Here is a 26,948-nt window from a genome sequence, read left to right as displayed (position 1 = left end):
TTCACTGCCTGACGCCCTGACCTCCTCCTTTTGGCTCTTCTCACTCATACATGGTGAGGGAGGGAGAGAGGGAGAGAGGGGGGAGAGGGAGAGAGGGAGAGGGAGAGGGAGAGAGGGAGAGGGAGAGGGAGAGGGGGGGAGAGAGAGGGGGAGAGAGAGGGGGGGAGAGGGGGAGAGGGAGAGGGAGAGGGGGGGGGAGAGAGGGAGAGAGGGTATTTACTGTTGGTCATTTAATCTGTCAAGACATTACCGGACATTAGCTAAGAGGAACATGGATACAATGAGGGTGTTGAGATGAGCTACGGCCTGTCGATACGGACAGTCAGGGACTTGTGACCTGGTGAAGATGTGATGGAGATGCACAGTGGACTAGAAAGTTGACCGGCTCCTTCGTAGCCTGCACAGTGCCCAATAGTGTCACACTAAGTGGGTGCATGTTCTTGATTATTTAAAATTAACACATCCATTTTAATTGAAATCCAATTAAATCCATCAATCAAGAAGATTCATTTTACTTAAATTGCATTGATATTTTACACATTCTTGTAAGAAATGTAAATTGTGTACAATTCACTCCCTAAAGCATGTACATTATTCTCCAGCTCTTGTCTTACCAGTCCTATATGGAGAAGATGTATTGTCTACCCCATGAATAAGTTATAACACTATCCGTGGTGTTCTAAACCCGACTCATGAATCCTGTCCAAACAAAACAACACAGACACACCCATATAGATATTTACGTGTGAGGGCGACACCACCACACACAGCTTGTCAAACCAGGTTCCATTTTGGTGCCTTTGTCTCCATGCAGGCCCCAGCAGTTTTAGTAAGAAGACACCCAGTCCTTCATATGACGTGTCATGCGGACGGGCCTTTTCGCATGTTTGCGGAATATCACGGCCACTCTGCTAACGCCAGTCTGGCAGCGGGTCGTAACCCGAGCCCCCGCCGAGCTGATGCAGTGTGTGTAAATTAAACGCCTCCCCCCCCCTCCTCGCTCTCTCTTCAGACCACTCGTTCTTTTTTCACCTCGTAAATAAAACAAGTTGACGTATTCCGTTGTTAATAGACGTCCCAGTGCAATGTTTACCACCAAGGTAGTAAAGACAGTAGTGGGTGGAGGGTTTAAGGGGGGGCCTGCAATCCCAGACAGCTGATTGTAAAAGACTGCAACACCTAATCCTGCTACCGTGTGGTGGGATCAGCACCTCTGCACACACACACACACACACACACACACACACACACACACACACACACACACACACTGAGTATATAGACTGTTTAACAAGGTCCCTGAACGCCGGGGCACCTCGGGTTCATGCCAGGGCCTGCTCAAATGTGCAACAATAATCCCCTTCTCCACCTCATAGGTTAATATTTGGGGTAACGGGGCGGTGACGCTAGCAGCAAGGCTCCTCCTTGGCTGGCCTTGTTTCAGTCGGGGTGCTGCTGTGTTGGATGGACAGGACACCGATGCTATTACTCACAGAGCAGGCATGCTCAGAATGTATTCTTAGCCCCTGTCTTCCTATCAGTCATTGGAGAAAGGTTGGAGGGTCAAAAAATAAAGAGGTAACCTGTCTGCTGGTGCTGTCTGCACTAGCTGCTGTTTACCTCGGGAGCCGGGTATACTTTTAGAACCTGGGAGGGAGGGAGAGAGAGAGCGCTCTCATATTTACGCCTCCAGGGCTGGCCGACCTTGCCATTCGGCTGGGTAGAAGACGCTGGACACCCCAGACTGAAAGCGACACCAAGAGAGGAACTGCACAGAAACTAGCTGACAGTCTGCTGAGAAGAGGAGACTGGATAGGAGAGGAGAGGAGACTGGCTTGGAGAGGAGAGGAGACTGGCTTGGAGAGGAGAGGAGACTGGCTTGGAGAGGAGAGGAGACTGGCTTGGAGAGGAGAGGAGACTGGATTGGAGAGTGGACTGGACTGGAGACAAGAAGAACAACTAAGAGAGCGGAGCAGAATACAAAGTGAAGGAGAGGAGAGAGGAGGAGTAAAACAGAGAGAGCGAAAGAGAGCCAGGCTGTAGCCCAGAGGCTCTTCCCCAGAGGAGGAGCTGCAGTAGCTGGCCGGGGCTGGTCCCAGGGCTGGCAGGGCTGGTCCTACTGCTCCTCCACACCACCTCCTCAATCCCCACCTCCTTTTTCTATTTCTTACCCTCCTCCTACCCTGTGCTGTGCACAGTGGGGTGATGAACTCACAGACAGAGCCTGTGAGCCTGAGATCGCTGAGCAAACCCTTTGGGAACTTCTCCACAATGCTCAGAGACCGACAGGTTCAGGCAGCAACAGCAGGCAACGTCGCTGGAGCGCTCTGAAAGACGACCCACCAAACTGCATCGGGACGCTCGGTCTGTCCGCTCACTCAACTCCCACTCGCTGGCAGAGTGCCTTAACAACACTTCCCAGAAGGGGAAAACTTTTGTTTTTGTTTGTCGTTCTACCGGAACAGTGGCGGCGTTCGCAGCGGCACTCTGCAAGGACCAGTCCCCCTCTCTCAACATGAGTCGCTGGCTGAAATGCACCTCCATGTACTTTGTAGGTATTCTGCTTGTTCTTAGAGAGATCTAAGACATTTCTAACAACACTTGTTAAAAGTATCAAGAGGTCATTGGGAACTAACTACTGTGGTTGGGTTAGGAACTAACTACTGTGGTTGGGTTAGGAACTAACTACTGTGGTTGGGTTAGGAACTAACTACTGTGGTTGGGTTAGGGTTAGGACCTAGGTACTGTGGTTGGGTTAGGGTTAGGAACTAGCTACTGTGGTTGGGTTAGGGTTAGGAACTAGCTACTGTGGTTGGGTTAGGGTTAGGAACTAACTACTGTGGTTGGGTTAGGGTTAGGACCTAGGTACTGTGGTTGGGTTAGGGTTAGGAACTAGCTACTGTGGTTGGGTTAGGGTTAGGAACTAGCTACTGTGGTTGGGTTAGGGTTAGGAACTAGCTACTGTGGTTGGGTTAGGGTTAGGAACTAGCTACTGTGGTTGGGTTAGGGTTAGGACCTAGGTACTGTGGTTGGGTTAGGGTTAGGAACTAGCTACTGTGGTTGGGTTAGGGTTAGGAACTAGCTACTGTGGTTGGGTTAGGGTTAGGACCTAGCTACTGTGGTTGGGTTAGGGTTAGGACCTAGCTACTGTGGTTGGGTTAGGGTTAGGACCTAGCTACTGTGGTTGGGTTAGGGTTAGGAACTAGCTACTGTGGTTGGGTTAGGGTTAGGAACTAGCTACTGTGGTTGGGTTAGGGTTAGGAACTAGCTACTGTGGTTGGGTTAGGGTTAGGAACTAGCTACTGTGGTTGGGTTAGGGTTAGGAACTAACTACTGTGGTTGGGTTAGGGTTAGGAACTAGCTACTGTGGTTGGGTTAGGACCTAGCTACTGTGGTTGGGTTAGGGTTTGGAACTAGCTACTGTGGTTGGGTTAGGGTTTGGACCTAGCTACTGTGGTTGGGTTAGGACCTAGCTACTGTGGTTGGGTTAGGGTTAGGACCTAGCTACTGTGGTTGGGTTAGGAACTAGCTACTGTGGTTGGGTTAGGGTTAGGAACTAGCTACTGTGGTTGGGTTAGGGTTAGGACCTAGCTACTGTGGTTGGGTTAGGGTTAGGACCTAGCTACTGTGGTTGGGTTAGGACCTAGCTACTGTGGTTGGGTTAGGGTTAGGACCTAGCTACTGTGGTTGGGTTAGGAACTAGCTACTGTGGTTGGGTTAGGGTTAGGAACTAGCTACTGTGGTTGGGTTAGGGTTAGGACCTAGCTACTGTGGTTGGGTTAGGGTTAGGACCTAGCTACTGTGGTTGGGTTAGGGTTAGGAACTAGCTACTGTGGTTGGGTTAGGGTTAGGAACTAGCTACTGTGGTTGGGTTAGGAACTAGCTACTGTGGTTGGGTTAGGGTTAGGAACTAGCTACTGTGGTTGGGTTAGGGTTAGGAACTAGCTACTGTGGTTGGGTTAGGGTTTGGAACTAGCTACTGTGGTTGGGTTAGGGTTAGGAACTAGCTACTGTGGTTGGGTTAGGTTAGGAACTAGCTACTGTGGTTGGGTTAGGGTTAGGAACTAGCTACTGTGGTTGGGTTAGGGTTAGGAACTAGCTACTGTGGTTGGGTTAGGGTTTGGAACTAGCTACTGTGGTTGGGTTAGGGTTAGGAACTAGCTACTGTGGTTGGGTTAGGAACTAGCTACTGTGGTTGGGTTAGGGTTAGGAACTAGCTACTGTGGTTGGGTTAGGGTTAGGAACTAGCTACTGTGGTTGGGTTAGGGTTTGGAACTAGCTACTGTGGTTGGGTTAGGGTTTGGAACTAGCTACTGTGGTTGGGTTAGGGTTAGGAACTAGCTACTGTGGTTGGGTTAGGGTTAGGACCTAGCTACTGTGGTTGGGTTAGGGTTAGGAACTAGCTACTGTGGTTGGGTTAGGGTTTGGAACTAGCTACTGTGGTTGGGTTAGGGTTAGGACCTAGCTACTGTGGTTGGGTTAGGGTTAGGAACTAGCTACTGTGGTTGGGTTAGGGTTTGGAACTAGCTACTGTGGTTGGGTTAGGGTTAGGAACTAGCTACTGTGGTTGGGTTAGGGTTAGGACCTAGCTACTGTGGTTGGGTTAGGGTTAGGAACTAGCTACTGTGGTTGGGTTAGGGTTTGGAACTAGCTACTGTGGTTGGGTTAGGGTTAGGAACAGCTACTGTGGTTGGGTTAGGAACTAGCTACTGTGGTTGGGTTAGGAACTAGCTACTGTGGTTGGGTTAGGGTTAGGAACTAGCTACTGTGGTTGGGTTAGGGTTAGGAACTAGCTACTGTGGTTGGGTTAGGGTTAGGAACTAGCTACTGTGGTTGGGTTAGGGTTAGGAACTAGCTACTGTGGTTGGGTTAGGGTTAGGAACTAGCTACTGTGGTTGGGTTAGGAACTAGCTACTGTGGTTGGGTTAGGGTTAGGAACTAGCTACTGTGGTTGGGTTAGGGTTAGGAACTAGCTACTGTGGTTGGGTTAGGGTTAGGAACTAGCTACTGTGGTTGGGTTAGGGTTAGGAACTAGCTACTGTGGTTGGGTTAGGGTTAGGAACTAGCTACTGTGGTTGGGTTAGGGTTAGGAACTAGCTACTGTGGTTGGGTTAGGAACTAGCTACTGTGGTTGGGTTAGGGTTAGGAACTAGCTACTGTGGTTGGGTTAGGGTTAGGAACTAACTACTGTGGTTGGGTTAGGGTTAGGAACTAGCTACTGTGGTTGGGTTAGGGTTAGGAACTAGCTACTGTGGTTGGGTTAGGGTTAGGAACTAGCTACTGTGGTTGGGTTAGGGTTAGGAACTAACTACTGTGGTTGGGTTAGGGTTAGGAACTAGCTACTGTGGTTGGGTTAGGAACTAACTACTGTGGTTGGGTTAGGGTTAGGAACTAGCTACTGTGGTTGGGTTAGGAACTAGCTACTGTGGTTGGGTTAGGGTTAGGACCTAGCTACTGTGGTTGGGTTAGGGTTAGGACCTAGCTACTGTGGTTGGGGTAGGGTTAGGACCTAGCTACTGTGGTTGGGTTAGGGTTTGGAACTAGCTACTGTGGTTGGGTTAGGGTTAGGAACTAGCTACTGTGGTTGGGTTAGGGTTAGGAACTAGCTACTGTGGTTGGGTTAGGGTTAGTAACTAGCTACTGTGGTTGGGTTAGGGTTAGGAACTAGCTACTGTGGTTGGGTTAGGGTTAGGAACTAGCTACTGTGGTTGGGTTAGGGTTAGGACCTAGCTACTGTGGTTGGGTTAGGGTTAGGAACTAGCTACTGTGGTTCCTGAATACTGATTTAAGCATGGTGTTGGAGGTAGAAACAGCAGGAAGGAGTGAGTTGTGACTTACAGCTTCTTCTTCCCTCACTAACCTGAAGGAACTCTGTGAATCTGCCCTGCATTCCCCAGGAGAATTCCCTCACCAACTGATTGTCCCCAGAGGCAGTTGCCTGTTTTAACTCGTTATCATGTTCGATTCTTTACATTTTGTCAGTTTTGAACTTGCATTCTGATAATACTAATGTGTATTAGGTACATGTTGAGGCATAATGTTGGAGGGAGACAAACTGCATGCAAAATAGGCCTGTCATCAATGTGGAATATATATATTATTATTTTCACAAATTCTGTTGTGATGTGTGTTTACGTGTTGAATCCAGGAACAGGCAGATAATTGTCCTTTCTCCGTCTCTATGCAGGATATAGCCAGAGCTTTACTCCAGTGTTCTTTCCAAGAGAGGTCCTTTCTCGCAGAATTACTAGCTGTTCCCATGCTTTGTGTCCAGGCACTCCCAGAAATGCTTTGCTTCAGATTGAAACCGCATATCTTGGCATAAATCATTGAGGCTAACCTCAATCCAATCTATAGTCCCTCCTGAGAAAAAAGTTATGTTTGAAATGTTGATGATCTGTCCAGACTCCTTGAATGATAAGAAAGTGATGACTGGTAGGAATGTTTCCCTGAGCCGTATGTTGTGAAGGTGAGGTATCTGTGTGTGTGTGTTGACGTTGTGCCCTCTCTCCCAGAACACAGACTGGAACAAGTATGACGACCGGCTGATGAAGGCGGTGGAGCGGGGTGAGGTGGACAAGGTGGCGGCCGTGCTCAGCAAGAAGGGCATCATCCCCACAAAGCTGGATGTGGAGGGACGATCCGCGTGAGTAACGTGTGCCCACAGACATGAACACATCCATACACGTGGTATACAGAACTCTACAGACACACAGAGACACACACACAGTCCCACTCCCACAATAACATATTGAGCAGTAAGCACTACACTATCCCGCACAATTATTTCTCAACCAATAGCATGAAAAGTCTGGCAATGCAAACTCTCTCATTCCAAGCGTAGTCAATAGTACTAGTCACTTTCAAACTGCCAGGAATTCCAACATACTTGTCTGGTTCAATTATCTAGTTCTATCAGTTGAAAACAGAGCTGAGAATTGTTGTAGTACAAGATAATGTTATTCAACATATGATCAGATGCTGACCTCTCTCCTCTTTCCTCTCCCCTCTCTCCTCTCTCCTCTCCCCTCTGACCTTTCTCTTCTCCCCTCTCCCCTCTGACCTTTCTCTTCTCCCCTCTCCTCTCTGATCTCTCTCCTCTCTCCTCTCCTCTCTCTCCTCTCTGACCTCTCTCCTCTCTGACCTCTCTCCTCTCTGACCTCTCCTCTCTGACCTCTCTCCTCTCTGACCTCTCTGCTCTCTCTCCTCTCTGACCTCTCTCCTCACCTCTCTCCTCTACTCTCTGACCTTGCTCCTCTCTCCTCACCTCTCTCCTCTCTCCTCACCTCTCTCTCTCTCCCACCCTGTTATGAGATCATAGATGTAAGTTATCCTGCATGCCAGTCCCCATGTTGGGGAGGCTTGTGAACCCACATTCGAACACAAAGTCCCCCCTCTGTATAGCTAGCTACACACGGCCACACGCTCGGCTGTGCCAGGACAGAGATGAGTATGGCAGTAACTCTGTGGTAAACTGCTTGATCATAGTGGTCTGGAGCGGCTCTCACTCTAGCCAGGAAGTGGCTCAGAGCAAACAGATTTGAGCCACAGTTGATGTTTATGATATAAAATGACAGTTGGGGAACATGCTGTAATTCAGGGGTCAGGTTGTCAAGAGTAAACTAGTATTTTATCTAGAATGGTCGGCGGATGAACTCGAGATGGCCGGTATTTTAGGATTTAAAACAGTTTGGGCTTTTTTAGGATTGTTCTTTTTGGATGGCTCACCACTTATTGGATACGTTATGTATCCTCTAAGAATGTCACCCATCCACCACTGGAAGGCCTATATAAAAGTTGTTAAGTCAGACTTGTTTTCCTGCCTGACGTAAATGTAACCAGATTCCAACGCCAGTGTTTTAGGTAGCTAGTCCCCCTAGGCTTAATTCCAGCTATGTGAAGTAGTCGCCTGTCTCTGATCCATGCTTCAGGTTAATTTTGACCTCCTGGCTTTGTTGCAACCTCGATGGAGAGAACAGGAGATTCCAGGAGCTGTGGGGCTGAGTATTTTCAGCAGTGTATGAAATTCTCCCACAACAGTGTCTGTGACACACTTGCACAAACTTGCACACACTCACCTGCACACACACTCACTTGCACACACACACACGATATATATATATATATATATACACACACACACACACCCCCAAGGAGAGAAGGACTTGTCTCATAATAAGGTGCCGGAATTTCTCAGGGCTAAATCAAGTGCGTCTGGCTGCCGTGGAAGACGCCACCCTGCATTACAGCGAGGAACTGGATCTTGTTGTACTAAGCACTGTCCTGACACACGATGCTCACTGGTCACCTTACATTTTTACATTTTAGTCATTTAGCAGACGCTCTTATCCAGAGCGACTTACAGTTAGTGAGTGCATACATTTTTCATACTGGCCCCCCGTGGGAATCGAACCCACAACCCTGGCGTTGCAAGTGCCTTGCTCTACCAACTGAGCCACACAGGAGGCCTACACCTTCAGTGTTGTTGGCTTCAAGACAACCGCGGCGAGAACAGAACCAGTTCTGTATCAAACTGCGTCCATCACGTAAACTGGAGCAGAAGGTCACAACCATCATCTGTTGATTCAGCTTTAGTTCTAATATATAACCTGGGCCATACATAACATCCTAATATATAACCTGGGCCATACATGACATCCTAATATATAACCTGGGCCATACATGACATCCTAATATATAACCTGGGCCATACATAACATCCTAATATATAACCTGGGCCATACATAACATCCTAATATATAACCTGGGCCATACATAACATCCTAATATATAACCTGGGCCATACATAACATCCTAATATATAACCTGGGCCATACATAACATCCTAATATATAACCTGGGCCATACATAACATCCTAATATATAACCTGTAGCTCAGCTGGTAGAGCACGGCGCTTGTAACGCCAAGGTAGTGGGTTCGATCCCCGGGACCACCCATACACCAAAAACAATGTATGCACGCATGACTGTAAGTCGCTTTGGATAAAAGCGTCTGCTAAATGGCATATTATTATTATTATTATAACATCCTAATATATAACCTGGGCCATACATAACATCCTAATATATAACCTGGGCCAGACATAACATCCTAATATATAACCTGGGCCATACATAACATCCTAATATACACTGCCGTTCAAAAGTTTGGGGTCACTTAGAAATGTCCTTGTTTTCGAAAGAAAAGCAATTTCTTTGTCCATTAAAATAACATCTAATTGATCAGAAATACAGTGGAGACATTGTTAATGTGGAAAATTGCTATTGTAGCTGGAAACGGCTGATTTTTTAAAAATGGAATATCTACATAGGCGTACAGAGGCCCATTATCAGCAACCATCAGTCCTGTGTTCCAATGGCACGTTGTGTTTGCTAATCCAAGTTTATCATTTTAAAAGGCTAATTGATCATTAGAAAACCCTTTTGCAATTATGTTAGCACAGCTGAAAACTGTTGTGCTGATTTTAAAGAAGCAATAAAACTGGCCTTCTTGAGACTAGTTGAGTATCTGGAGCATCAGCAATTGTGGGTTCAATTAAAGGCTCAAAATGGCCAGAAACAAAGATCTTTCTTCTGAAACTCATCAGTCTATTCTTGTTCTGAGAAATGAAGGCTATTGCATGCGAGAAATTGCCAAGAAACTGAAGATCTCGTACAGCGCTGTGTACTACTCCCTTCACAGAACAGTGCAAACTGGCTCTAACCAGAATAGAAAGAGGAGTGGGAGGCCCCGGTGCACAACTGAGCAAGAGAACAAATACATTAGTGTTTAGTTTGAGGAGTAGACGCCTCACAGTTCCTCAACTGGCAGTTTCATTAAATAGTACCCGCAAAACACCAGTCTCAACATCAACAGTGAAGAGGCGACTCCGAGATGCTGACCTTCTAGGCAGAGTTGCAAAGGAAAAAGTTCAGTGTCTATGTTCTTTTGCCCATCTTAATCTTTTCTTTTTATTGGCCAGTCTGAGATATGGCTTTTTCTTTGCAACTCTGCCTAGAAGGTCAGCTTACCGGAGTCGCCTCTTCACTGTTGACGTTGAGACTGGTGTTTTGCGGGTACTATTTAATGAAGCTTCCAGTTGAGGACCTGTGAGGCGTCTGTTTCTCAAACTAGACACTCTAATGTATTTGTTCTCTTGCTCAGTTGTGCACCTGGGCCATACATAACATCCTAATATATAACCTGGGCCATACATAACATTTTACATTTGAGTCATTTAGCAGACGCTCTTATCCATAGCAATTTACAGGAGCAGTTAGGGTTAAGTGCCTTGCTCAAGGACAGATTTTTCACCTAGTCGGCTCGGGGGTTCAAACCAGCAACCTTTCGGTTACTGGCCCAATGCTCTTAACCCTAATAACATCCTAATATATAACCTGGGCCACACAACATACCATCCTCGTGTGACCTAAAACCCACTGGAGGACGATGATGGACAGTAGTTGTGGTCCTCTGTAGCTCAGCTGGTAGAGCACGGTGATTGTAACGCCAGGGTAGTGGGTTCGATCCCTGGGACCACCCATACGTAAAAATGTATGCACACATGACTGTAAGTAGCTTTGGATAAAAGCGTCTGCTAAATGCCATATTATTATTATTATTATTAGTAGTAGTAATCATGGTCTGCCTGTTCGGCCCTATGGGGAGGTTTAATTACTAGGTATAATCCCTAATCTTTAATTTAGTGTGTTTTTATAATCCCTGATGTGTAATTTAGTTTCCTGGATTAAGCTCCCCAGTGTTGATGTAATGATATCACCTCTAACGAGTGTGCAGAGATCCCCAGCTGAACAAACAGTGTGGCTGTGTCTCCACATTGCACACGCTGATGAGGCGGGCTAGCCTTAACTACTGCCCCCGCTCATTTGCACTTGAGATAGCTGATTTAAGTATTGGCGCACCGGAAAGTGCATCAACTCCAGCTGGAGTTCTGTGGTTCCTTGATTGTATGGAGGTGGGATATTGATTCACGTAGTTTTACAGTTGAAGTCGGAAGTTTACATACACCTTAGCCAAATACATTTAAACTCAGTTTTTCACAATTCCTAACATTTAATCCTAGTTTTAGGTCAGTTAGGATCACCACTTTATTTTAAGAATGTGACATGTCAGAATAATAGTAGAGAGTGATTTATTTAAGCTTTTTATTTCTTTCATCACATTCCCAGCGGGGTCAGACGTTTACAACCTAAGTGTATGTAAACTTCCGACTTCAACTGTATATACCATTGGGCAGTGTTTCTCAATCCATTCCTGGAGGGGCTCATGGTGTGCATGTTTATTCTAGCCCAGCACTAACACACCTGATTCCACTAGTCACCTAATCACCAAGACCTTCATTAGGCCTCAATGAATCAGCTGGGCTAAAACCAAAATGTGCAGGAATGGATTGAGAAACAGCTCCTATACCACCCCAACATGATCCTCTACTCTCTCTACTCTAAATATAGCCTCCGTATCCTGTGTAGGCTGGACGGGCAGAGCTGAAAGCCACTCAAGGAGCTGTCTGGTGCCAAGGTTAAATGACATGTCTGTGCTCTCGTTAATGACCCAGTGTCTAGTGTCTCGCACTCAGTTAATGTCCCCCCTGGCCACACACACACACACAGACGAGACGTTTTCTCTCGATCAAATCTAAATCCATGTAATTACGCTGGACAAAGAAAGAGAGAGAGGGAGGGACAGAGAGCAACAAGGAGACGTAGGAAAAGAGCGAGACCTATCATTATATCAATCTAAACAAAAAGCAGTCACATTTCCACTGCAGGTCAAATTAAAGGTGAGCCTCCCTTAGAATTACACCTTCTTCTTCTGCGCATTTGTGAGGTTCTATTATTTGACTTCCGGTGCCATTTCTCCCGTTAGACTGGTTTGACACTTGGCACCTTTCATGTCATTATGTTTGTTAAGTCTGCAGTTATGTTGACCCCATTCACCTTCATTCTCCAGTCCACATAATTACAGAAGATGTCAGCCTGTCAGTTATATTTTGAGCAATCACAGAATCATGGATGGGTTTGAATAGGTACAGTGACTTGCGAAAATATTCACCCCCCTTGGCATTTTTCCTATTTTGTTGCCTCACAACCTGGAATTAAAATGGATTGTTTTGGGGGTTTGTATTATTTGATTTACACAACATGCCTACCACTTTGAAGATGCAAAATATTTTTTATTGTGAAACAAACAAGAAATAAGACAAAAAACAGAACTTGAGCGTGCATAACTATTCACCCCCCCCAAAGTCAATACTTTGTAGAGACACCTTTTGCAACAATTACAGCTGCAAATCTCTTGGGGTATGTCTCTATAAGCTTGGCACATCTAGCCACTGGGATTTATGCCCAATCTTCAAGGCAAAACTGCTCCAGCTCCTTCAAGTTCGATGGGTTCCGCTGGTGTACAATAATCTTTAAGTCATACCACAGATTCTCGATTTAATTGAAGTCTGGGCTTTGACTAGGCCATTCCAAGACATTTAAATGTTTCCCCTTAAACCACTTGAGTGTTGCTTTAGCAGTATGTTTAGGGTCATTGTCCTGCTGGAAGGTGAACCTTCGTCCCGGTCTCAAATCTCTGGAAGACTGAAACAGGTTTCCCTCAAGAATTTCCCTGTATTTAGCGCCATCCATCATTCCTTCAATTCTGACCAGTTTCCCAGTCCCTGCCGATGGAAAAACACCCCCACAGCATGATGCTGCCACCACCATGCTTCACTGGTGATGGGATGGTGTTCTCGGGGTGATGAGAGGTGTTGGGTTTGCGCCAGACATAGCGTTTTCCTTGATGACCAAAAAGCTCAATTTTAGTCTCATCTGAACAGAATACCTTCTTCCATATGTTTGGGGAGTCTCCCACATGGCTTTTGGCGAACACCAAACGTGTTTGCTTATTTTTTTCTTTAAGCAATGGCTTTTTTCTGGCCACTCTTCTGTAATGCCCAGCTCTGTGGAGTGTACGGCTTAAAGTGGTCCTATGGACAGATACTCCAATCTCCGCTGTGGAGCTTTGCAGCTCCTTCAGGGTTATCTTTGGTCTCTTTGTTGCCTCTCTGATTAATGCCCTCCTTGCCTGGTCCATGAGTTTTGGTGGGCGGCCCTCTCTTGGCAGGTTTGTTGTGATGCCATATTCTTTCCATTTTTTAATAATGGATTTAATGGTGCTCCGTGGGATGTTCAAAGTTTGGGATATTTTTTAAAAACTCAATCCTGATCTGTACTTCTCCACAATTTTGTCCCTGACCTGTTTGGAGAGCTCATTGGTCTTCATGGTGCCGCTTGCTTGGTGGTGCCCCTTGCTTAGTGGTGTTGCAGACTCTGGGGCCTTTCAGAACAGGTGTATATATACTGAGATCATGTGACAGATCATGTGACACAGATTGCACACAGGTGTACTTTATTTAACTAATTATGTGACTTCTGAAGGTAATTGGTTGCACCAGATCTTATTTAGGGGCTTCATAGCAAAGGGGGTGAATACATATGCACGCACCACTTTTCCGTAATTTTTTAAAACAAGTTATTTTTTAAATTTCACTTCACCAATTTTGACTATTTTGTGTATGTCCATTATATGAAATCTAAATAAAAATCCATTTAAATTACAGGTTGTAATGCAACAAAATAGGAAAAATGCCAAGGGGGATGAATACTTTTGCAAGGCACTGTAATTATGCACACTGCTTAATGTGAGGAGGATTGATACAATTGAGCAACACTCAGAGGAGAGTTCTAGAAGCCCAGTTACACAAACAGTGATCATGCATAAAGTGTATACAGTAGGCAATAGAGGCTATGACCATGTGGAAGGCCAGTTACACAAACAGTGATCATGCATAAAGTGTATACAGTAGGCAATAGAGGCTACGACCATGTGGAAGGCCAGTTACACAAACAGTGATCATGCATAAAGTGTATACAGTAGGCAATAGAGGCTATGACCATGTGGAACTGTGTTACATAGCCATTCTATGATCTACTTTTGCTAGTTTATAATGATATGATAATGAGTTTAAACATATAAAGTTATTTTTGGCATCATTTATCATCATGTCCACCTAATGCAAAACCACCATACAGTACATACTGAAACATCTGATTCTCACCGTACAGTACATACTGAAATCTCTGATTCTCACTGTACAGTACATACTGAAACCTCTTCTCACCATACAGTACATACTGAAACCTCTGATTCTCAAAGACCAAAACACTGCCCTCCCAAATCATCACTTCTAGATCCCAATAGCATTGTTGTAACATGGCAACAGTTTAGTTCTTGAAACAGTTTCCTGAATCCCTTTGTCCATCAAGACTAATGTTGTACTTAGTTGGCGTGTCACCGGTTATCCACAGTTCTGCAGTCATATGGTCAACATTCCCCGGGGTCAAGGTCTCCGGCTGCAGACTCTGAGCTTCTCAAGCACCATCAACACAGCTTTTAATAACAGCGCCTGAAACCAGGTGTCAGTCTTCCTGTATCCTTGGAAGATCTTTCAGGGTTAATGCATAAACAAGTTGCGGGCCGTGATCCTTATTGGTTTACAAACAGACGTTTTGCCCGTATGTGAGGGGCCGGGGCATGGCCAGGAACGCTGCCAGATGTGGGTCAGGAACAGGGACAAGGTCAAATAAGTGTTAGAGTAATGTATATGAATGTTTTACAGCTAGGGGAGTTGTGGCTATCAAGTGGCCAACTAATCCAGGGTTTAGGTTGTTTAAACAAACCCAGGGATGTTCGTTAAGGGACATATTTGTTGAAGAATTAAGAGACCGTAAACTAAAGGAAGGGGGGGTAAACGGGAGAAAGAGGGTTAAATGGTAGTGTTGGTCATGTTTGCAGTAGTGTAGATATGATATTTCTCATGATTATCATGACTGGTGTTTGATAGCTTTGCTGCATTAACAGCCCTTATGGGTTGTTGGATCCCATCTTGTGTCTAATGTGAAAATGCTGTTGAAGAGCTTGTAGTCCTGCTGCCTCAGGGTTGTTACGGGTGGCTAAGGTTTCTGCCCCCAGAATGCTGATCTAACTGATAGGGTTAGCCAGCATCAATTTACAGAGTTATTTTCTCTGGCTCCATATTTCACCTCCCCTTACCCTATCACTCTTTCACTTCGCCCTTCTCAAAGCCTCTCCAAACCTGCTCGTACTCCGACCTACTTGGCTTTTCCTCCCTTCTCACGCTCTCGTCATCTCTCACCGCAGGTTCCACCTCTCCGCGACCAGGGGCCACCTGGACTGTCTCAATCTCATCCTGGGCCACAGCGTTGACCTCACAGCCACCGATGCCACCGGTGAGAGAAAGTCAGATGTGGTTCATGGTTATACATTTACATGTTAGTCATTTTAGCAGACGCTCTTATCCAGAGCCACTTGCAGTAGTGAGTGCACACATTTTCGTGCTGATCCCCCGTAGGAATCGAACCCACAACCCTGGTGTTGCAAGCACCTATACATAGTGTGGTACAGAACAGTCCATAGGAGAGCATTAAATCAATAGCCTGATTTGTTTCCACCAAGCCCATCTTTGGTGAAATCTTCCTAAGGGATGGTTTTAGTCTTGGTCCACACTGCTAGGACCAATGCTAGGGTGAAGTGGAGAGGAAGTCTCACCATATGAAATACAGAGAATTGTTCTTAATCATTTCACTGAAGGAGATGCATTTATTCATTATGGAAAGGATAATTGGATGACGCATGCAGCAACAGCCTCCTATTAGCTTTGAATAATGAACTAGAGTGAACTGAATTAACCATGGACATGTTGAATAGATTATATACTTTTTTTTGTAGGATTTAATAAAAATAAAAAAATGTGTTGGATGTTTTTAAAGAACCACATTATGCAAGCATCCTGTGGGATATGAAAGGTGGATGGATTATCTTGGCAAAGGATAAATGCTCACTAACAGGGATGTAAACAAATGTGTACCCCAAAATTGACAGAAATAAGCTTTTTGTGTGTATGGAACATTTATGGGATCTTTTTATTTCAGCTCATGAAACATGGGACCAACACTTTACATGTTGCGTTTATATTTGAGTTCAGTGTACTTCCCCAGAGTCAGATGAACTTGTGGATACCATGTTTATTTCTCTGCTAGCATTGCGCTAACGCTAGTTAGTAGTCTTGCAAAACTACCTCTAACTTCCTTCATACTGGACACAGACATAAACATGGTATCCAATAGTTCATCTGACTCTGGGGAAGTAGATAAATGCCAAAAACCCAAAGGATCCCTTTAACATGCTGCAATTTAGCCACTTTTATATTTTTGTTCAGTGTATATTATGGAAGATATTGAGTTTGTGCATGAGCTGACCTCTGACCTCTTGAGCCTTTTTCTTACAGGTAAAAATGCCCTTCATCTAGCTTCCAGAAATGGCCAGTCGCTTTGTGTGCAGAAGCTATTGCAGGTACAGTCCCTTAAAACAACTGCCTCCATTCGCATTAACTTACCTGCTTGATCTGTGCATTATGAAATGTATATCTGAACTAAATGTGCTGCAACATGTACTTCGAGGCTTAGTTGCCAGGTGTCAGAGGTGGTTTTGGGGACACAGATTAAGCCTAGTCCTGGACTAAAAAGCATACACAATGGACATTCTCCATTGGAAGTTAAGATCTGTTACGAATAATTACGATACACTACATGACTAAAAGTATGTGGACACCCTTCCAAATTAGTGGATTCAGCAATTTCAGCCACACCCGTTGCTGACAGGTGTATAAAATAGAGCGCACAGCCATGCAATCTCCATAGACAAACATTGGCAGTAGAATTTCCCGTACTGAAGAGCTCAGTGACATTCAATGTGGCACCGTCATAGGATGCCAACTTTCAGTGCCCGACCTCACTAATGTTCTTGTGGCTGAATGGAAGCAAGTGCCCACAGCAATGTTCCAACATCTAGTGGAAAGCCTTCCCAGAAGAGTGGAGGCTGTTATAGCAGCAAAGGAGGGACCAACTCCATATTAATGCCCATGATTTTGGAGTGAGATGTTTGACAAGCAGGCGTCCACATACTTTTGGCCATGTAGTGTACATGTCTTGGAAACCGGTCCATAATGTTCAAGGTGTAGTACCAATACTTTTCTCTCAGTTCTTTGAGGAATTACATTTTGTTGCTTTACTCGCCAGACAACAGCTGCAGTGATATTGAAACATGTTTGAAATATATTTCATCTGTTTACAGTAAGACTAAATTGTGCCATTGTAGGGTGTATGGTTGTTTGAGAACGCAGTTTTTGTTTGGCATCGCACTACCCGCTTATTTTTAATCTGCCTCTCTTAAAACGCCAACAGTAGCCCCTGATAAGGCAACCGTAGCAGCCTGTTGAGTTGCAATGGCCCAAATTAATTTGTGTGTTTTTACAATAAGGCCCTGTGTTCAAACCAGCCACCGGCCACATTAAGTGCCGCTAGCGTGTAGCCCCCCTGAAAGGAATGGCAGCTTACCAGCGGGGGTGTTGGTCGTGTTGACAAGGCTGCCCTCTCGCAAACCATGCCGTCCATTTTTTTTCTGCCATCATCGCGCTCGACATAGCAACCCAACGCCCGGGCCGAGGGGAAAATCCTACTTGGCTCCTGACCCCCACTAGAGGTATAGGATTCCCTGCCCCCCCAACCCCTCCTTAGCTGTTATCTGACCTGGCTACTCGTTTTGGGACCTTGTTGCTAGAGAGAGCAGGGTTTTTCTATTGGCCCCTGAGAAGGTCTGCGCTAGTAGACCTTAAAGGCCTGCTGTTGGCATTGAGCCTTGAAAACAGCTCTCATAGCTATCAATGCTACAGCAGTATTGTCAGCGACTGACTGACTGACTGTCTCTGTCTGTGTGAGATGATATCACGGTGGACACTACATTGATAGCTTTACGTGTCTCTGCTGCAGAGACTTCTCCAATTGGAGACGCAGACGCCGGGAAGATTCAGAGACTTCTCCAATTGGAGACGCAGACGCCGGGAAGATTCTGTCACTTTGACGCATCCTCAAAGTCAGGCCTCAGACGGGATTGAAACAAGTGCCACATTGTGAAAGGACGATGCTTCTGTCTCGTTGTATAGCTAAGCTATACCAAATCATTTCTCCCCTGAATGCTGCCATCCCGTTGTATAGAAATAGACCGAAGTGATTGTGCCCCCAGAGAGTTCTTTTGAGGAATGCAGGTGGAAATGTAAGAAGAGTTTTGTCAGGGTGAGTGGTTCATAGGTTTTTAAGAGGCGTATGACATTTTAAGATGATTTGTGTGGTTTTGCAGCACAACTGTCCTGTGGGGAATGTGGACTTGCAGGGGAGGACAGCTCTACATGACGCTGGTGAGAAACAGTTTGAATTTCTCCCTTACCCTCATCTCCTCTCCTCTGTCATTACAGTAGATGCCTTTTACTTTTCTGCTTTCTCTAATTTGGTGTAATGAGCTACCCAAGAGATCCTAATGAACACTGGCAGACAGATGTACACACCAGAGTCAGTACAGAGATGTGCTTTGAATAGACGATTGACGACCCAATGCAGTGTTACACTGTATGACACTTACTTCACATAGGAACATGATAGGTTTCTGATATATTGATAGGAACATGATAGGTTTCTGATATATTGATAGGAACATGATAGGTTTCTGATATATTGATAGGAACATGATAGGTTTCTGATATATTGATAGGAACATGATAGGTTTCTGATATATTGATAGGAACATGATAGGTTTCTGATATATTGATAGGAACATGATAGGTTTCTGATATATTGATAGGAACATGATAGGTTTCTGATAGATTGATAGGAACATGATAGGTTCCTGATAGGAACATGATGGGTTCCTGATAGATTGATAGGAACATGATCGATTGATAGGAACATGATAGGTTCCTGATGGGTTCCTGATAGATTGATAGGACCATGATAGGTTCTTGATAGGAACATGATAGGTTCCTGATGGGTTGATAGGAACATGTAATGGACAGTGGAATTTGACAGCATAGGTTGTGCCAAGGTTGATTTTCACTCGCACAAACATTTCCATCGGGGGGTTTGGTTGAGGCGCAGAACATTTAATAGCCTAAAACGCTAATTAATGCTGATCTACAGTATGTCCCCCTTTAAGACACGTCTGCTCCTGAGTAATACCATTTCATTTTCCTGAATGTGCTCCACTTACTATGCTTGAAGAGATGATGTAATCTATAATAGAAGTGGCCTATCAATACTACATGAGCCCAATACGGAGTGAGCAAAGGCAAATATGAACACGCACATCACCACATTATCTCTCTTTGTAGTGCTTTACTACAACAACAACAACAACTCCAATACAGTGTGATCACATATAGATGCATCTGTTGCACACACGTTTGTCCTTACCGTACCTCTGCATGTGAGCGTGCCAGGGTGAACGCGTGCAGCACAGGATCGATTTCTCATTACTATACCAGTCTGATACTGAGCTCTATGCTCATTACTATACCAGTCTGATACTGAGCTCTATGCTCATTACTATACCAGTCTGATACTGAGCTCTATGCTCATTACTATACCAGTCTGATACTGAGCTCTATGCTCATTACTATACCAGTCTGATACTGAGCTCTATGCTCATTAGTATACCAGTCTGATACTGAGCTCTATGCTCATTACTATACCAGTCTGATACTGAGCTCTATGCTCATTACTATACCAGTCTGATACTGAGCTCTATGCTCATTACTATACCAGTCTGATACTGAGCTCTATGCTCATTACTATACCAGTCTGATACTGAGCTCTATGCTCATTACTATACCAGTCTGATACTGAGCTCTATGCTCATTACTATACCAGTCTGATACTGAGCTCTATGCTCATTAGTATACCAGTCTGATACTGAGCTCTATGCTCATTACTATACCAGTCTGATACTGAGCTCTATGCTCATTACTATACCAGTCTGATACTGAGCTCTATGCTCATTAGTATACCAGTCTGATACTGAGCTCTATGCTCATTAGTATACCAGTCTGATACTGAGCTCTATGCTCATTAGTATACCAGTCTGATACTGAGCTCTATGCTCATTAGTATACCAGTCTGATACTGAGCTCTATGCTCATTACTATACCAGTCTGATACTGAGCTCTATGCTCATTACTATACCAGTCTGATACTGAGCTCTATGCTCATTACTATACCAGTCTGATACTGAGCTCTATGCTCATTACTATACCAGTCTGATACTGAGCTCTATGCTCATTACTATACCAGTCTGATACTGAGCTCTATGCTCATTACTATACCAGTCTGATACTGAGCTCTATGCTCATTACTATACCAGTCTGATACTGAGCTCTATGCTCATTACTATACCAGTCTGATACTGAGCTCTATGCTCATTACTATACCAGTCTGATACTGAGCTCTATGCTCATTAGTATACCAGTCTGATACTGAGCTCTATGCTCATTACTATACCAGTCTGATACTGAGCTCTATGCTCATTACTATACCAGTCTGATACTGAGCTCTATGCTCATTACTATACCAGTCTGATACTGAGCTCTATGCTCATTAGTATACCAGTCTGATACTGAGCTCTATGCTCATTAGTATACCAGTCTGATACTGAGCTCTATGCTCATTAGTATACCAGTCTGATACTGAGCTCTATGCTCATTACTATACCAGTCTGATACTGAGCTCTATGCTCATTACTATACCAGTCTGAAACTGAGCTCTATGCTCATTAGTATACCAGTCTGATACTGAGCTCTATGCTCATTACTATACCAGTCTGAAACTGAGCTCTATGCTCATTAGTATACCAGTCTGATACTGAGCTCTATGCTCATTACTATACCAGTCTGATACTGAGCTCTATGCTCATTAGTATACCAGTCTGATACTGAGCTCTATGCTCATTAGTATACCGGTCTGATACTGAGCCCTATGCTCATTAGTATACCAGTCTGATACTGAGCCCTATGCTCATTAGTATACCAGTCTGATACTGAGCTCTATGCTCATTAGTATACCAGTCTGATACTGAGCTCTATGCTCATTAGTATACCAGTCTGATACTGAGCTCTATGCTCATTAGTATACCAGTCTGATACTGAGCTCTATGCTCATTACTATACCAGTCTGATACTGAGCTCTATGCTCATTAGTATACCAGTCTGATACTGAGCTCTATGCTCATTACTATACCAGTCTGAAACTGAGCTCTATGCTCATTAGTATACCAGTCTGATACTGAGCTCTATGCTCATTACTATACCAGTCTGATACTGAGCTCTATGCTCATTACTATACCAGTCTGATACTGAGCTCTATGCTCATTACTATACCAGTCTGAAACTGAGCTCTATGCTCATTACTATACCAGTCTGATACTGAGCTCTATGCTCATTACTATATACCAGTCTGATACTGAGCTCTATGCTCATTACTATATACCAGTCTGATACTGAGCTCTATGCTCATTAGTATACCAGTCTGATACTGAGCTCTATGCTCATTACTATACCAGTCTGAAACTGAGCTCTATGCTCATTAGTATACCAGTCTGATACTGAGCTCTATGCTCATTAGTATACCAGTCTGATACTGAGCTCTATGCTCATTAGTATACCAGTCTGATACTGAGCTCTATGCTCATTACTATACCAGTCTGATACTGAGCTCTATGCTCATTACTATACCAGTCTGATACTGAGCTCTATGCTCATTACTATACCAGTCTGATACTGAGCTCTATGCTCATTACTATACCAGTCTGATTCTGAGCTCTATGCTCATTACTATACCAGTCTGATTCTGAGCTCTATGCTCATTACTATACCAGTCTGATTCTGAACTCTATGCTCATTACTATATACCAGTCTGATACTGAGCTCTATGCTCATTACTATATACCAGTCTGATACTGAGCTCTATGCTCATTACTATACCAGTCTGATACTGAGCTCTATGCTCATTACTATATACCAGTCTGATACTGAGCTCTATGCTCATTACTATATACCAGTCTGATACTGAGCTCTATGCTCATTACTATATACCAGTCTGATACTGAGCTCTATGCTCATTACTATACCAGTCTGATACTGAGCTCTATGCTCATTACTATACCAGTCTGATACTGAGCTCTATGCTCATTACTATACCAGTCTGATACTGAGCTCTATGCTCATTACTATACCAGTCTGATACTGAGCTCTATGCTCATTAGTATACCAGTTTGATACTGAGCTCTATGCTCATTACTATACCAGTCTGATACTGAGCTCTATGCTCATTACTATATACCAGTCTGATACTGAGCTCTATGCTCATTACTATACCAGTCTGATACTGAGCTCTATGCTCATTACTATACCAGTCTGATACTGAGCTCTATGCTCATTACTATACCAGTCTGATACTGAGCTCTATGCTCATTACTATATACCAGTCTGATACTGAGCTCTATGCTCATTACTATACCAGTCTGATACTGAGCTCTATGCTCATTACTATACCAGTCTGATACTGAGCTCTATGCTCATTACTATATACCAGTCTGATACTGAGCTCTATGCTCATCATTTTGATGGCAAGGACCTGGAATTCTTCAGGCTGTCCGTCTGCTTGATGGTGTGAAATAATGATGTTTTATCTTTGTGTCCCAGTGATGGCAGGCTGCTCCTCCAGCGTCAAACTACTGTGTGACAGCGGGGCCTCTGTAAACGCAAGTGATTTTGTGAGTATTGACGTCCAATTCATTCCCACCTATATGTCGATACTGTAGACAGGTCTACATTTTATTTAGTAAAATTAATTGCGCAGTAATTCAACAGAAAATCTCTCACTGTCTTGATTGGGATAAAAATAAACGTTCAATGCGAGTGTTGGGTTTTGTGAGGAGAATACCATTGTGGTGAGCAAATATGAACATGCAGTCACACATACATTCTGTCCTTTGTAACGCTTTACAACAACAACTCCAATACATTGTAATTATTAATCACATATAGGTTGCAGCTGCTGCAGCACGTTTATCCTTACCAGACTACTGTAGTAATGAGCTAATCATCAGAGCCGTGAATCACTAGCTCTGTTCTGTGTGTGTGTGTGTGTGTGTGTGTGTGAACACTGCAGGATGGGCGGACTCCTCTGGTGCTGGCTACGCAGATGTGCCATCCACACATCTGCCAGCTGCTGCTGGAGCGAGGGGCCGACATCGCCATCCGTGACAAACAGAACAAGTAAGCCGGTCCACAAAGCATCACACCTAGCTACTAAATTAAATGTATTCAAAGCTTCACTTGTTATTCAGTTACAGTATGTATTGATGTGTCAGTGATGCATCTGTCTGGCCTCCATACACTTCCTGTGCCTTGAAGCCTACTCTTCAATACATTTCATTATGGATGCAATTCAATTATTCATGTCTGTCTCTCTCTGTGTGTGTGTGTTGTGGTGTGGTGTGTGTCCAGGACTGCTGTGATCCTGGGCTGTGAGTATGCGTGTAAGGACGCGGTGGAGGTCCTTCTGAAGAGCGGCGCTGACGTGACAGCCGTGGACGGCTTTGGTCACGACAGCTTCCACTACGCCCGCCACAGCAAGAACCAGGAGTTGGTCAGCCTTGTCAAGACATACCTCGACAACGTCACCAAAGGTCAGAGCATGGCTGTGTCCCGAATAGACCCCTAGGACCTTTGCCCTAGGCACTCCTGTAGATCTGAAAGGGTCGGGCTGATTTAAGCAGTATGGTAATTGCTTCAACTTGCCTTCTGATGGCTCAGTGGAGTAAGGGTTAGGAAGGTAGATTTGAATTTCAGCACATTTTTTAAGCCATTAATACCCGGCCCCACTTTCTTCAGCAATGTACATTGTACAAATTTAGAAATTCGGAATAAAAAAAACCGCTGCAAGTATTATGAGTAATAGATGCTTGTCGCCCACTGTGAGGGCTGCCCTGTGGACAACTGAGGCCACATTTAACTGTCAGCAATGTTAAAAACTGTGAAACGCTGTTAATCGACTTCAAATACTATAATCACCGTCCATGCCTGGTAGGGAGAGAGAGGTTTTCGTGTTTTTCTCTATCCTTCAAATGATGTTTTCTTAGCCTCACTAGGGGGGAGACAGGAACAGCTTGCCCAGAATGAAGAGGTTCTGAGATGTTTCTATCTGCTGTGTAGGCTGTATCCCAGCCGGTGCCTCGGAAATACAGAAACCACAGGAGACTGCCGAAAAACACCCATTCAACCAGAAGATCAAAAAGAGAGCAAGGAATAAGTAAAAAAATAACATGTCTATTGAAAAGCACCGGGTTAAAAAGTCATGCCGTAGAGAAAGTACAGTTATACACAGAATTAAATGGACTGGGAAAAATGTGCAGCAAAGGCTAAATGTAGGATTGTGCTTTTAGGGAAGGTAACCTGAGTTCAAGTGTGTCAGCTTTCTTCTTGTAGAGTAAGTAGAGTAAGGTTGTTCATTCAGCGTGGAGTGCGGCTTTGCAGAGTGATGGCAGTGTTTTAATGTGGGTTTTTATCAAGGCTATGTGAAATAGAGCGAATAAAATGTCCCAACACATCTCCTTCATATGTTCTTTGTGTATAGAGCCATGCTTTTATCAAAGGGCCCACTAAACTAGAACACTAGGTAAAGGGCCCACTAAACTAGAACACTAGGTAAAGGGCCCACTAAACTAGAACACTAGGTAAAGGGCCCACTAAACTAGAACACTAGGTAAAGGGCCCACTAAACTAGAACACTAGGTAAAGGGCCCACTAAACTAGAACACTAGGTAAAGGGCCCACTAAACTAGAACACTAGGTAAAGGGCCCACTAAACTAGAACACTAGGTAAAGGGCCCACTAAACTAGAACACTAGGTAAAGGGCCCACTAAACTAGAACACTAGGTAAAGGGCCCACTAAACTAGAACACTAGGTAAAGGGCCCACTAAACTAGAACACTAGGTAAAGGGCCCACTAAACTAGAACACTAGGTAAAGGGCCCACTAAACTAGAACACTAGGTAAAGGGCCCACTAAACTAGAACACTAGGTAAAGGGCCCACTAAACTACAACACTAGGTAAAGGGCACACTAAACTACAACACTAGGTAAAGGGCACACTAAACTACAACACTAGGTAAATTGCACCTAATCAAATTCCATTCTATAGTACTTTAGTCTACATTTCTCAGAAACTAGAATTGTCTGTTCTCCTAGTATCTGGTGCACTATCACCCATTTGTACCCTTCTTAACAATTATCTTGTTGTGGCAAATTGATGTCCTTGGTTTCTGGGAAGCGGCTTTAGATGGCTTCTTCGGAATTCTCCCACCAACACCTGTTTGTTTTCATGCTCAGTGCTGATTTGAGATTGGTTTCTCATCAAGCCTTTAAATCATCATTACTGTGGTATAATTTTTTCTTTTTTTTTCTTCATAAAATCTTTGTGCCTGAGTGTGAAAGTACTGTCCTTGTATCACTTACATTTACATTTACATTTACATCATTTAGCAGACGCTCTTATCCAGAGCGACTTACAGTTAGTGAGTGAATACATTATTTTATTTTTCATACTGGCCCCCCGTGGGAATTGAACCCACAACCCTGGCGTTGCAAACGCCATGCTCTACCAACTGAGCTACATCCCTGCCGGCCATTCCCTCCCCTACACTGGACGACGCAGGGCCAATTATGCGCCGCCCCATGGGTCTCCCGGTCGCGGCCGGCTACGACAGAGCTTGGATTCGAACCAGGATCTCTAGTGGCACAGCTAGCACTGCGATGCAGTGCCTTAGACTGACTCAGTCTCCTGAATGACTTGGTTATGAGAACGCATACTGTATAGATGAAATCCAAAACGATATGAGTGACGTGCTGCTCTGACGTGTGTAAACTGACCCTGTAGTCGTTTCTCTCATTGTATCTACAGCAAAAGAAGCTGCCAAGATGGAGCAGAAAAAGCGACAGGTAACAACGCAGCACTCACTTTAATTGCCAACCTTCATACTGATTTTTGTGCACGGATATTAACTATCCAATATAAACCACACATATCTCCAAAGAAAAGATCTCCTAGGGTAATGCCTCCCTGTTTGAGCTGTTGATTAGCCTGTAGTTGTTATTGAGCGGGGTTAAGACCATCAGATGCATGGTAATGGCTTGACATTTCAACTGTTATTTCCTCTGGGTGAATCCATTGTTGAAAAGGTGAGCCGGCTCATAGGCTTACCTGATAGGCTTACCAAAGGTTTGACGTGACCTCCATCAAGCAAATAGGATGTTTTTTTTTAATTGATTCTGTTAACACTTCCACATCAAGGCACTTCCTGGGTCATGTGTTCTGTAAACATGGAGCGATAGAGGGCATCTGTGACTTCTGAACGAGCCGATACCAAAATGTCACTAAAGTTCAGTTTCTGCTCTATTGAATCTGACCACATTCGCCACTCCATTGATTTAATATTGAATAGAGATCAAAATCACTGTTGTGTTGAAGGTGTTTGCTTAATTGGGTGTTATCATACGGTAAACAGTGAGTTGTCATGTTTTGCACTGTTTCCTATGGAGGCCAAGTGACTCGCGCTCCGACATTCAGTTGGACATTACTGCCACCTAGTGACGATGGATAATCGCAGTTCATTTCATAATGTCACTACCGCCAGAGAAACTGCATTTAAGGACACCTCTTCCTCTCTGCGGACACCTCTTCCTCTCTGCTACCACTAGCCATCAAGTAACACCCCCCCCCCCCCCCCGGTCAGTCATGGCTAAATGATAACCTGTGTCTCCACAGCACTCAGTAGAGATGACTGAACAGGCTGAAGCCAACATGAGGGTGAGTGCTATTTTCTACATTGAGTTTGACCTCATAGTGCTTTGTGATGGACAGGGATGTAATTACCTGGTCTGAATGTATGAGGATATTATTAAAGCGAGATATACCC

The 26,948-nt window shown here is 44.4% G+C and overlaps 1 protein-coding gene across 1 annotated transcript in view; it reads left to right on the top strand.

Moving 5' to 3' along the window:
- Positions 1-26,948, top strand: part of uacab (uveal autoantigen with coiled-coil domains and ankyrin repeats b) — a 68,998-nt gene that overhangs the window by 29,911 nt on the left and 12,139 nt on the right. Inside the window, exons 2-10 of the mRNA XM_084154467.1 lie at positions 6,516-6,646; positions 15,230-15,318; positions 16,377-16,441; positions 18,284-18,341; positions 22,671-22,741; positions 23,140-23,246; positions 23,478-23,659; positions 25,934-25,971; positions 26,798-26,839. Coding sequence (XP_084010593.1) covers positions 6,516-6,646; positions 15,230-15,318; positions 16,377-16,441; positions 18,284-18,341; positions 22,671-22,741; positions 23,140-23,246; positions 23,478-23,659; positions 25,934-25,971; positions 26,798-26,839 — 783 coding nt within the window. The remainder of the gene's footprint in view (positions 1-6,515; positions 6,647-15,229; positions 15,319-16,376; positions 16,442-18,283; positions 18,342-22,670; positions 22,742-23,139; positions 23,247-23,477; positions 23,660-25,933; positions 25,972-26,797; positions 26,840-26,948) is intronic.

This window comes from Coregonus lavaretus (genome assembly GCF_964263955.1).
Source record: "Coregonus lavaretus genome assembly, chromosome: 37".
Classification (NCBI taxonomy): Eukaryota; Metazoa; Chordata; class Actinopteri; order Salmoniformes; family Salmonidae; genus Coregonus; species Coregonus lavaretus.
The sequence above is the reverse complement of the archived record's forward strand: the minus strand, read 5'-3'. Positions and strand labels throughout refer to the sequence as shown.